At 36.0% G+C, this 13361-nt stretch overlaps 1 protein-coding gene across 1 annotated transcript in view; it reads left to right on the top strand.

Annotated features, from left to right (window-relative positions):
- The first annotated feature begins 1335 nt into the window (after positions 1-1335).
- DNAJC24 (DnaJ (Hsp40) homolog, subfamily C, member 24) overlaps positions 1336-13361 on the top strand; it is a 38110-nt gene continuing 26084 nt past the window's right edge. The window contains exon 1 of the mRNA XM_009334506.1: positions 1336-1453. Coding sequence (XP_009332781.1) covers positions 1346-1453 — 108 coding nt within the window. The 5' untranslated portion in view covers positions 1336-1345. The remainder of the gene's footprint in view (positions 1454-13361) is intronic.

Below are 13361 nucleotides of genomic sequence, written 5' to 3'. Positions count from 1 at the left end.
AGGTCCGTGCGTCCCGCCTGCCGCCGTGTCGGTCGGCGCGGAGCCGTTGCTGTGGGTCCGCAGTGGCGCAGCGGCCGCTTCGTCCTGGGTGGTGGGGGCTGCGGCGAGGAAGCGCGGCCCCAGGCGGCGCTTGCGTTTTCGCGTGTTTTTAAAAACCCTTGTGGGTTCCCTAGAGAGAAAGGGGCCTTCGTGGAGAAAGGTGTGGAGTGGGAGGGGCGGGCATGCGTGCCTGGTGCTCCCCCAAAGGAAGAGGGGGGACTACCCTGCGGTCGAGCGTGCCCTCTTTCTGGCTGTAGCTCTGCGAAGTTTGAAAAACACACTTTTTTCCTCCTGTGAAAAAAGGATTTATTCTGAAGCGTGACGGTAGTCACCAGAAACCAATTTCAGCGCTGAAACGGAAAAAATCCTTTTTCTTTCTTTCGACAATAAAAAAAGACTTATGAAACTTGTGAAACTTTTCCCTACTGAGAGACAATGTTATTTCTTATCAGAAAGCTCATAATAAATCAGCTACTACGAGCTTGGGATTTCAGTATACCTGAGAATCTGTTTGAAGCTCAAGCGTTACTGTGCTCTTACTGGCATTTAATTCTTCTGTTTGTTTTTTCTTCATTCTGGGTCATTAGCTTGACGATAAATGGCCAAAAATAAAAAGCACCCAACTAGTTAGGTTTTACTTTGCAACCTGCGCTAACTTTATATGCTTTTGTTCATTTTTGTTTGTTTGTTTTTATATGCTCTTCTACTTTCATATTAAAAAAGTTAAGCCGCCTTACCCAGCAAGATGAAGGATGGTCCATACTGTGAATATCATTGTGTAAAACTTGAGCCATACCTTTTTGTCGTCTTGCATGTATCTCATTCCGGAATTGACAAAATGTCACACTTTTATGTACTTCCTTTTTTCATATATTAAGTACAGTAATGCTTCAAAATAAAAAGTGTGTATTTTAACAAGTGTATATAGAAAAAGTGTATGTATAATGCGGGTAGGTTCAAAATAGTACAGACAGTTAAAATGCAAAATTATTTTAAAGGAGTATGGGCAGCTTCTGAAACATGATGTACTAAGGAACTGGGACAGAAAACACAGCATAACTTAAATCACTTCACATATGACAATCTACGGGATGGAATGGCCATGTGAATTAAGCTGGGTTTTTGCACTATAGATCTTATGTAGGGGTGTAGATGTGCTTGAGGGCTGAAATCTATTTCATGATCCTGTAGTTTGTCACATTTCCTCATTTTTGCTTTTTCTAACTGTTTCTCTTTCAAATTGTAATTATATTTATTTAATTTTCTCACACAGCGCTAAGAAAGTAATTTCAAAGTCATTCAGACTATGGCCTTTGAAAGGATAACACAAAAGGACTGGTACAAAATCCTGGGTGCAAAGCCATCGGACAGTCTGGCAGAACTAAAACGGAAGTATCAAAAACTTGCTTTATTAGTAAGTATGTTTTTGTTATTCAAGACGTGCAAAAATGAATTTTATAAACCAATAAGATAATAATTGCAGATTTTGTTTTTACATTTTTTGTATAAATACGATTAATTAATTCGAGTGTGTTTATAATAGCAATTCACTGAGACTGGTTTAAGTTTGAAATAAACATCTGGAGTTTGAGTTGTTACTATATTTTGCAAAGAGGGGTTGTGGTGTTCTGGTTCCAAAACACTGCTATGTCTCCCAGCTTCGCTAAACGTTCATGAATGAACTGAGCCAAATACTTGTTCATCAGGTGCTGGAAAATCAGGCGCACAAGTCAAAAAAGGTCATTGTTTGTAGCATGTAATCATGAAATGTGCTAATTGATACTTGTGGTATTTACTATCACGTGTGCAGTTGCAGCATGCTGAACGCAACCCTTGAATGTATAAAGAACAGATGCAAAGAACAAAAAGTTCTTCCTGACAGTCTGCAGTAATGGAATAGAAAACGTATAGGAGCAAAATATGTTAATATCAATTTTATTTGAAACTCTTCTGGTGCATTTTTGTGGAATTATGGTTTTGGTCATGCATTAAGACTTGATGTTCTGTGAGTTCTCTTAATTTTTCCTGTACTCCTGGTATACATGTGTAAGAATCTCAGAGCTTTACCAGGTTATTTTGTATGATTCTTGGTTCTTTTTTATTATTTCCCCTGAATTCAGGCTTTTTGCTCAAAAGATGCTTTGGCCTGGCTTTCTGAGGAAAATGGGGTGTATTTTTTTGATACTGTTGACCGTTTTCAACCAAATTTGATAGACAAATAGAGTTCCTAAGGTAACTAAATTCCTAAGTTTCTTGAAACCTGGTAGAGAAGAAGGAAGAAGGTGAGCAGAACTCAGTTTTTATATATTCCTTTAGGTAGCTGCTAGCTAGGCCGTCACTATTGGCAGGACATTAGAGAGCACACGCATGGCTGATCTTGCTTGTTTTGTGGTGTCAGAAGGCATGTGATAAGAAGTTGGGATTTTTAAGTGAGGTAAAGAGAATGCCAGTCAACAGGAGTCTGAGTTTTGTTAGAGTTGAAATAAATTCATGGCTTGTTTTTGGGGGTTTTTTTTTGGTTGGTTTTTTGTTGGTTTTTTAAAATTTTTATTTCTAGCCCCTGTGAAAACTCTTTTAAAGGTCATTTCACCAGTATGAAATATGTTCCAAATTTACACATTTTGATACTCTTCAGTTGAATTTGCTAAGCAATCCTGCTGCACATTACTCCTTCTAAGTGCTTCCTGCGAACTTAATTCTTTGTCTGAAACTGATCTGTACTTAGAGTCTTAAGTTTCAACACTTTACAAGATGTTTGCCTGCAGATACAGGACATAAATCCTTTGGTCCTCACTAATAAACGTTAGAAGAATCAATGTAGGAGAGTGCCTTGGAAACCAAGCTTCTTAGTTCCACTCTTAAGAGAAATAGTTGTTTTCTTGGACCTCCTAATGTTTTTTGTTTTACTGAATTACTAGTAAAATGTGAATAAAATATTATTAATTATCTATTTGTTCTTAATGAAAACAATGGAGGACCACAGTGTAAAATACCTCTTCTTTTCAGATAGGAGGCTAATTTAAACTGAACACTGTAATGGAATTAATATATTTCTTTCACAATGAATCGATGTATAATAATGGAATTAAAATCATATGTGAAGTATTGTTCAGAGCTGTTTGCCACAGAACTGAAACTACATAGTGCCTTTCCTGTCTGAATTTTTTTAAATGAAACTGACCTTTTGTGTTACAGCACTGTACTTTCATGTAATTATTTTGAAGTGTGTGAAGTGACAATTGTTGGAGATTATAGCTGTCTGTTTACATCTATAACTGTGTGTAGTTTTAGAAGATGAAAAGGTTATTTCAATATACAAGCTGTTCATTAGAACCTGTGTATTTCCAGACTAAATGGTTAGTGCTCTTTATTTGAAAAGTCAGTGGAGAAATATTAGAGAAAAGAAAGCTATTTCTCTCTTTTTTTTTTCCTTTTTTTTTTCCCTTTCTTTTGCTGTTTGGCTCAGAATTCTTTTGGTATCAGTGATGGATCTCTCTTTCTGACTAAAAAGCCGCACTGATGTTTACTTGTAGGTGTTTTCTCCAAGGCAGATCTGGTGCTGCTTGTCTGTTGTTACCATATGTCCTGTCTCTATTCATTATTATTTTATTTTTGCTGACCTGTTACAGACTCTACTTGTTTGTCTACTTACTAATACAGCATCTAGCACAGTCAGTCTTAAGTCTTTAAAAGCACGGTGGTAATAAAATAACAATTATTTTTACGCACCTTAAAAACTCATTGGCTGTAGGAGTGACTGGAGGCTACACTACTTGCCTTCACTAAAAGGTGTTCATATAGCACACAGTTACAGCGTGAAAGTTATTGCCACAGATGTTGAGTCCAAGGGGTTCCATGGTTGAAAATGTTGTAAGGCTTTCATGAAAGAAAAGTCTGCCATAGCATGTTAACACAAAAAATACTCCCTCTGATTCAGAGATTCATGAGCTATGGACTTCCGAATATTGGTGGAATATATAAGGGAGGTGTTGCTGTATGTTTGTCTTACTCTGATACTATTCCCTAGGCATCCACTGTTCATTGTTAGTAAAAAGCGTAGCACTGGATGGACCTCTCATCTTACCTGTTGTGTCCTATTTGGATGAAGTAACTCCCTTGCTCCTCAAGTAAAGCTTGTACTTAGAGCTCTTGGTAGCTTCAACACTCTGACAAAGTGGTAGTAGTCAGTTATCAGAGTAACTCCAGTTTAAAAGCCGGAATAGCAGATGAGCACAGCCGTATATTGCCTATTAAAAGATTTCATGACAAATTATATGGCCAGTACAGAAAGTTTTCTGGCTTATGTGTAGCAGCGAAAGTTAACCTCCTGAAGAATTGTATTGTGCTAATTACCTTAAAACCCAAAAGTTTATAAAGCAACTTGCATCTTGGATACCAATTGCAATTAATATGACATTCATTCTGTAATAGTGTATATTCTGATCACGGATATTCATTAGCATCAAGCATAATAGATGGTGGAATTTATTTTTAAAAATAATTCTGCTGTTAAATGGCAAATGTCTGAGTCCAAGCCTTCTTCAAATGATCCCCAGTGCTTCATGTTGAGCATTTGCTTTTTGCCATCTGCTATTTTCTATTTGTCAACACATGTATGCTTAGCATCTTGACTGAACAGGCAGATGTAAATTTCCAAAGCTAAAGAGAGTTGGAGATCTTGCCATATGTCATCCAAAAGATAACTATATTTTAGTTAAATCTCAGGACTGACCTTAATAATACAAAGTAGTACACAATTAAAAATGGTTGAATTGTAGGATTGTAAGAATGATTTTGTAAGGGCAAATTACCTTAAAACTGATTAATTTTTAAAATATAACTTGTTTTTGTCAATTCTAACAAATTGATGATGGAAAACATTAATAACCCATAAGAAAGAAAACTGTGCATATGCATATTCATGCGTATGCATGCATATTCACTAGAGTGAATACATTTACTTACTGTTTTGCCATATTTTGCTTTGCTGTACTTACTTTTTTCATTTGGTCAGGTCACAACACATGTTTAAGTGAATTATCTTACTACAGATAATATCAATTCTATCTTTAAGAATAGTATAAATTTGATACAGAAAATAGCACGTTTGGCCTAAAAATAGTGATATTTTTTAATCAGTATTTTTTTTCCTTCTCACCTTCCAAGTATTTAAGTAAAAGTTCATAGTTAAAATTTCCTTGCAACTTAATGAAACTTAAATTTATTTCTTTTAAATTATTGTGTACTTATGTGACTCTGATACCTGGATCATCGTGATACTTTCGTATTGTAACAATCAATAGCGGCTGAAGATGACAGACTTTTGGGCACAAGACCTGTGACACTGGCAATTTTATAAATAGCTTGTTTTTAAAACAAAATTAAACTTTTGTGTATGCTGGCTCATACTCTGGTGTCTTCTCTATCACAGAGCTTCAGCCAGTAATTCTGAAAGAAGAAAAAGAAATGTGTGTTTTGCAACAAGCATAGCTCAATGCAAAGATTCCTTGATTGGCTGTTGTAAGCTCATGCTAAAGTGCTTTCTGAAGCACGGAAGACTTGCAGTTTCCATACTCTGAAAGGAATCACAACAAATTTGAGAATTAATACGTTGTCTAAGTAGTAGGAGTTCGGTCTTTAATCTTGTCTTTGGAATATGCTGACGGTTTTGAGATATTTGGGGTACATATAGCCTTTTTATCCGCAGTTACATACACAGTAGTTTCAACAAAAAGATTTCTTAAATGGATAAACAGGTTTTATGCTCTATACTTAGTTTTTCATGGAATCCATACAGCTTTTAGGAAGGGCAGTGCTTATGCTCTGTTTCTGGATGTGTATAAAATTAACAGAGGATGAAATTAGAGCAACAAAAGTAGGATATTAGGGAAAAAAAATCACACCATCTTATTATTGGCACAATTTTTACATCTTTTGGTCTAGCACTTTGTGGTCAAAGAATGAGTTGCCAGATTGTTTTCAAATTTTCACGTAGCTGCTGTATATCTGAAAACTGCTTTTTACAGGGACTAAAGTCACCAAACGCATAAGCTTTGTCTAGCTGAAAATCAGGTGTCTGTTCCTGTTGATGCTGATGATATTATAGGATACCTTTCAACTGGAAAAAAAATTATTGTGCAGGAAAATTATATGCTGCTGTTACAATGTGTGCCCTAATCTTAAAGAAAATCCATGTAATTTGAGCAGGAAGTATGTAGGAAGCTCTTATTTTTAATATGGTAAGGAAATAAAATGTGCCATTTAACACACAGTGTTACAAAGATTATCTTTTTATCAGAAGGGGTGGTGTGTGTATAGAAATACAAACAAAGTATTAAGGTGATCACTTAATCTGTTTGAAAGAGTAGAAAATTTGAAAACAGAGAGCATCAGGCATAGGTGAGAATGCCTCTCAGCAACAACAAAAAAGGACATTAATAGAAATTTAATTTAATGAAGCAAAATAACTTCAAGAAGAGATTGTTCCTTTGAGCTTGTATAGAGGAAAGACATCTGTCTTTTTGGAGAGAAAAAAATCTGTTGTATCTTATCAGATTTATGTACACATCTAAATTCTGCAATCACAAGAAAGGCACAGTGTATTTACATAAAGTTAAAGATCTGCTTCCCTGATTGTTGTCCAAAATAAACTCAGTGTTATTACTGAAAGCACTTGCCTATCGAGGAACTTCTTTTCATGCTGAGTTTAAGTTGAGAATTTGAATCTTTAAAATGTAAACACTCTCAGCTTTGTATCAGAAGTCTCATAATAATGCTTTTCCTAATGAAAATCAAGCAGTGTGTGTATTCCTTTTTTAATAGCTTTTGCAGGTCTTTTATTTTTTTGTTTGAATAGCAGCATACTTACTAGAGCTACTTAATAGATCATCATGCTTAGCTAACTCTAGTTTCAGCTAACTTGTAGAAAATGGGGTTTGTAATTTGACAGTATAAACAGAACAAGTTCAGTGCAGCCGGGTTGTAGCTTGACTGAAGGTAATATAATTGCAACAGAGAGAAAGATAAGCCACTAAGTTTAATACAAAGGACTATTGTTTTGACACTCTGGATAGTTTTATTTTGAGCTGTTCTTTACATCTGATTTACTACTTACGACCTTAATAAAATACAAGGGGGCATATTTTCAAGTTGGGACTTGAAAAATTGGTTATTAGCGTATGTAGTATATAATGAACCTCAGTGTTACAGAAGTCGCCAGTTCAAGCAGCTTGATTAGCCAGATCATGATCATGCAGGTGTTCCTGCTGCTGTTTAAGCTATGAGAGCTTTTGTTCAATTCATCTACCTGGTTTTTGTGTTGGGGTTTGTTTTTTCTTTCCTTACACCAGAACAGGTTATTATGATATTCAGTAGTAAGTCTGAAGAACAGGTATTTACCCTGGCAATGATCATGTTGCAGTAATGGGAACTTTTATCAATCTGAACTGTATCACAAATTTGTTGCATGTGCCAAGGTGGTACTTAAAAGCCAAACGTTCTGGAGATGCGTGATGCTGCCCCATACAGCGATACAGACTGCCGCATCTGAGCCGAAGCTCCTGCTCGCTCAGTTGGAATTGCGTGAAGAGGTAATGCTGGTGGCAGTTGGGCCGTGGGCCTTACATGCTCTCGTTAGGGTAACTGCCCAATGGGAGTGTGCGTTCTACATAATTAGGCAGCTGGCTAATCAAATGAAATGCAGTGATGAACCAATTGGTGCTCTGATTGGTCAGCAGCCAGCTGGAAGGCGTACTCCAGACATGTCCTGTACAAGAACAGGCTGAAAAAGTTATCCTGACTTGCAGAAGGGATGGGGGAAGAGAGGTCATGGCTGTAGGTGAAGAGAAAAAGGAGGCAGTAAGGTATCATAATAGGAAAAGGGGCATATGCCCGTATTGCTACGTAGTCTGCAGTACTCCTTTATTAAAGGTGGGTGTTCACTGTACCTCAGTTTATATGGAGCCATGTCTCAATTTTTATTACGTTATAAAGTGCAATTTTTTATAGTGATTTTTAAAAAATGTAGGTTAATTTTAACAAATGGACAGTGTGAACATCCCTATAGCAGAAAGTTATTTTTAGCTCTTATATAGAATATGAGAAAACTCATAGCATCACAAAATAAGCCAGCAAGTAAGTAATACGTTGCTTATCTGGGTAGTTCAGCCAGTTGTGAAAGTAATGTTAGGTTGGAAAATTATTTCTAAATTTAATCTGTTTACTTAGTGGGTTATTGTCCATAGTTGTTATGATAAGCAGCTTGTGATACATCATCCTCTGTAGTTTTAAGATACATACATAAGAAAAAAATGGCATTTAATGTCATTTATGCTCTGCAAAGGAATCTGATGCCTCTCTTGAACATTTTGTGCACTGGTTATATAAGTTACTGATCGTAACAATATATTAAAAATAGAATCTACACTGTCTTTGGTAGACTTTTTGTGAAAGGTGTTCCATACTTACAAATATTCACTGTGTCCTGAGGTAGTATAAAATTAAAGTTCTGATTAAAAATAAAATCTTAAGAACTAGCTTATTAAATTCGGTAAAGATGTTTCTTTACTTAATGTTTACAAGTGTTCTTTCAGCACTTTTGAAGACGTTGAAGTAGTTTTGTATTGTGTGGTGTGCTTTTTATCTCATTTCTGAAGTGAGATGTCTGAAATAAAAATCATGTAGCGAAAGATATGAATTAAAGCACAAAGAAGGAAGCTAAAAAGACCGGCATAATGTTTTCACATAAGTAAGTGTTCTGATTATTCTCACGTTCGAGCAGCCACAGTCAAGAGGACCTTGAGTTGTTCAACATTTTCAAATCAGACTATTTGTTTAAGTGCCTACTTCTGAAATTTTAAGCACTGGGTCAATTATTTAAAGAAGCTATAATCCCAGAACATGAGTTTGAAGGCTAATAAATGGTAAGGGTAGAATTAATCATCTCGCAATAACTGCGTTTATATAAGGATCTCATATTGCTATTTAATGAAACTGACCACATTTGTGTTGAATCTGAAACAGTTATTAGATTTTTAAAATACTGTAGTATGATGTAGTACCTTTAAAAGCTTAGTGTTGTGGGGACTTGTATATTTATTTTTTTAGATTTAAATAAATTGTCTGTGTAATTTTGCCTTACTTCTAAAATACATAATATAACTATTATGGAAATTTATAAAAGCAATACATGCCTTCTTTCCTTTGTCTTTAAACAATTTAGAGTCAGAAAATCATTATCTGAATGACATAAGAACTGTCCCACCCTCCATGTTTTACCTTTTCCTTGCCCCAGGTGATCACAAATGCTTTCTCATCTCCCCTTGAGCCCAAATGGTCAGGAGATAGGAGTCCATTTGAACTGATTTAATGCAGAAGTGAATTCTGTACCTGAAGGGCTGTCTTGTAGGACACTTTGTAGATAGCTTGTATTATTATAGTAAGGAAGCTCAGCTTTTTTGTTGTAGTCTGCCAGTCATTTGGATAAACTAGCTGTCATTTAATTTTCGGTATGTTAAAAGTAACACTTTAAGGCTGAAAAGTCAATAGATACTTTTAAAACTTGACCCTTCATTGTTGTTCCAAATAAATTAACAATAATGAAAAAATTCACAGTCTCTGTTGGATTTATGACCTCAGAATGTCCATGGTCAAAGAAGGTAAAGATGAACGAGTTTTCTGAGCAGCATCTTAGCTAAACATTTTTCTTTTCTTGACATAAACACTAAATAGTAACTAATTAGGTGCTTGAGGAGAGGCTGAACAAGAGTTCCTAATTCAAGAGGTACTTACCTTCTGTCAGAGCATGCCAGCAATCCAGTATTGGTTCCCACTGCTACAGAAGAGCAATGTAAAGTACGGGCTTGATAGGATTCTCTCAGTGTAACTATGACTTCTGTAAATGTTGCTATTGAAACTCAAGTTTCAAGTAATGAAAACATTGGATTATTCCTCTACAGTTGCTGATCTCTCCTAGGTGCTGACTTTATCTTTTCATCTACATCTCTTGACTATTCCTTCCTAAAATGGGGAAGTTCTGTAAAGTCTTAAGACCGTCTGTATAGAGTGGTTGTTAAGTATCAATGGCAAAAAGATCAATAATAAATCCTGTTAAGTGAGCAGAGTATGCTATTGTCGCGTGATTTCCTTGAGTCATCTGGAAAGTATGTCCTTTTCAGTAGTTATGAGGGGACACTGTCGAAGTTGTTTCTTTACTGCAAATGGAGAAGTTTGCCAACCGCGATCAACCTCAAATTAGAAGTTAAATTAACATCAAACTAGTGATCAATCCAGATATGAATGCATCCTTTAATCCATCAGTGTGAGTAAATCCAATCCAAACTAGATGCAAAGTTTATGTGATTCTATGGATTATGTTTGGAATTCTTGTCACTGTGACTATGAAGTTTTGAAATAACTGAATGCTGATGTGTTTTGGCGGGGGGGTTGTTTGTTTTTAAATACTGGTGTGATATCCATGAAATGGAGTGTTTGCGCAGTAGTCATAGCATACTTCAGGGCCTCTGATTTTAAGGATTGAAACTTCTCAAGATACTTTAGATTTATTTGGCATTGCCTAAGATATGAAAGAATTGTCTGTACAACAGGCTGTCCTGCTTCTACAGTGTAACATGTTTAGGTAATGTATCTCTCAAGTTAAGCTGCCTCATAAAAGGTAGGTGGTTTCTTCACGGGTTTTGCACCCAAATGTTTTCTAAATTGAGTGCTAAATTCTGTTAATTATTTAGCTTTTCATGTCCCCTTTAAAAGTTATAATTCGACTGGGGCCTAACCTGTTGTTTTGAGATCATGAATGGCTTCAAATACTGCAGAGATGCTATATATATTGCTCCTCGTGATAGGGAAAGCTGAAAGAAATATTTTAAAACAAAAAAACACACCTGCAACTTTTGAAGCATTATGCAAGTGTTACAGTTACGCTTGCTAATAAATAATTTTTTAAAAGGAGTCTTCTATTCTTCAAGGCCTGCTTTCCACAGACTTCTGCAGTTGAAGTGCCTTAGGGACACTGATTATTTTGCATTATGCTTAAATCTGACCTCTGAAATGTGCCTGTCTGGTTTTAGGTATTCCAAATGACTTTGAAAATTAATGGTATACTTTGGTTTGGAATACTGTTTTAGTGACAGTCATCTGGGGGTGGGGGGGACAACGCAAAAAACTATGCTTTGTGCTCAGCAGTTCTTAGGAAGTTGTGGGGTAGCAAACCAGTTGACTTTCTTAGACTGCAGAAAGGTATTTGTCTTGCAAGTCACGGTGCTGGCTGAAGACTACTGCCCCTACTGCCTGTCCCTGCCCTTCTGCCAGATGTTACTCAGCCAGGAAATAGCGTCCTGTGGGTTTTCCTTCATCCACTACTGTACTTGTCAGCTGGAAAAGTTTATGCCCATTTTTTCAGTAGTTTAAGCAACCCTGGTTGGTTTGTGGGTTTTTTTAATAATACAATACAGGATTCTGGGTTTTGTTCACATGAAAGTAGCACTTGCCTAAACTAGTTTCCTAACCATTTGTGTAACTGGCATTATTGTATGACTAGGGCCACATTAACTTTTGCGTAAACAATGGAACATCATTTAATGTGACATTTAACAGCGTAAATTGTGAGCACAGGGGCCAGAAATTTAAAAGAAGCTTTTAAAATTCCTTTTATATTTTTATTTTTACCTTCATACTCCTGTAAGTTTTAAAATGTTTCATTTCTTTCCGTCTTTCCTTTGCTAGTTTTTGGCGGTTTTTTAATTGCTTTATCTTCTCCTGCTGTGTAGCGTAGTTTCCAAAAGGCTTTTTAAAGTAGCTTTTGAGGCTCTTGGGTGGCTCTTCATAGGAAAATAAGGAGCCATGGAAGCAAAAGAAAACGAAAGAGAAGCTGTTTCTAAAGATGTACTTTCTGGTAACCATAGGTTCTGTTTTCTCTCCTGATTTTCATACCTTCATTAGCCAAATGAATCTTTGCTTCTATTTATACAATAACAGTAGATTTTCTTTTTTTATCACTAGAAACTGAAACTTCTACATTTCATTTCAGCCTTAAGTTTGTTCAAGAGCTGAAAAGGATGAGAAGTGTGAACATTTACTGTGAAAGTTATGTGAGGTAATTACTTGCTGTTTTGTTGGACTCTTCTCAGTCTAACGGGGTTAGATTGTTCCAGAGACTGGGGAACAGGGGGAGAAAGGACTAAGAGTTCGTTACTGAAGTTTCTGTAAGATGGACTAGTTATTGCTGCTGCAGAAATGTGCTCCGTTTCCCTTGCCAATGGGATAGGTTATCTTTCTCATCTTGAGGAAGTTTTCAAACAAGAATCTGCAATTACTTGTTTTTGCAGGGGGAGCTGGAGTGCTTTAAAGTAGCAGATTCATGGGGTGTTACCTTGAACAAAGTGGAGACCCACTGGCAGTAGTTAAGACCAATAAGAGAGTGTTAGGTCAAAATAGTAGTATCATGATACTCCAGTACCATGATAAAAGCAATTGCATTAGAAAAGGATTCCAGTCATTCCTGATATAATCTTTAGACTTCAATAATTTACTGCAGAGAATAAAGTATTTTTCATTAGAAATTACTTCTTAGTGTAAGACTAGCTCTGCAATCACAGGACTTTTACAAGTAGCATCAAATTGAAAGTGACTATTTTGATGGAAGTTGAAATTTACTCCTCTAAAAGTATAGTCAGAATTACAGTGGCAATCCTGCTGCTACTGCAGTTAAATATATTAAACAAGTATGCTAAAGATGGGGATTTTGGCAGCAGACACTAAGTATAGAGGAGGAAAAACGGATCTGTTTTCCGAGTTTTCAGATGGCTCTCAGCTCAGATTCATGCCCAACTTGACAAAAGATTAAGATTTTCTAGTGAATAATAGAACCATTCAAAACTCTGCTCAGAAATTAAGGTTATCAACCTGTGTGATTTAAATGTGAAAGAAGATGTTGTGGTGAAATTCTTGGCTTAATCAGAGAGAAGGTTGAGGAAGTTTAAAGTATGTTTAAGCAAGATAACATAAAAAAAGAAATCCAAGATGCAAATTAATGAGTTTATGACAGTGTAATTTATTCTATGATTTTTTTTTTTTTAATTCCACTTTTAGAGGACTCCAGTAATTTTCAAGAATTTGCAGCATTGGACTGATAGTATCATTCTCTGTGTTAGTGAATGCCAATTATGTGGTCTGCATAACTGTTGCGTATTGCTGTGTGTACCTTTAATCCTAACTTTTTTGTTTTATTCTGGCTATTTTTAAAACAGCAAGTTGGGTTGTCTGTGGGTGTTTTCTTTAAAAATTATTCATTGGGTGATGAACAACTA

This window comes from Pygoscelis adeliae, unplaced genomic scaffold, assembly GCF_000699105.1.
Source record: "Pygoscelis adeliae isolate BGI_AS28 unplaced genomic scaffold, ASM69910v1 Scaffold171, whole genome shotgun sequence".
NCBI lineage: Eukaryota > Metazoa > Chordata > Aves > Sphenisciformes > Spheniscidae > Pygoscelis > Pygoscelis adeliae.
Note: the sequence above shows the minus strand (reverse complement) of the source record. Positions and strands in the feature narration are given on the sequence as shown.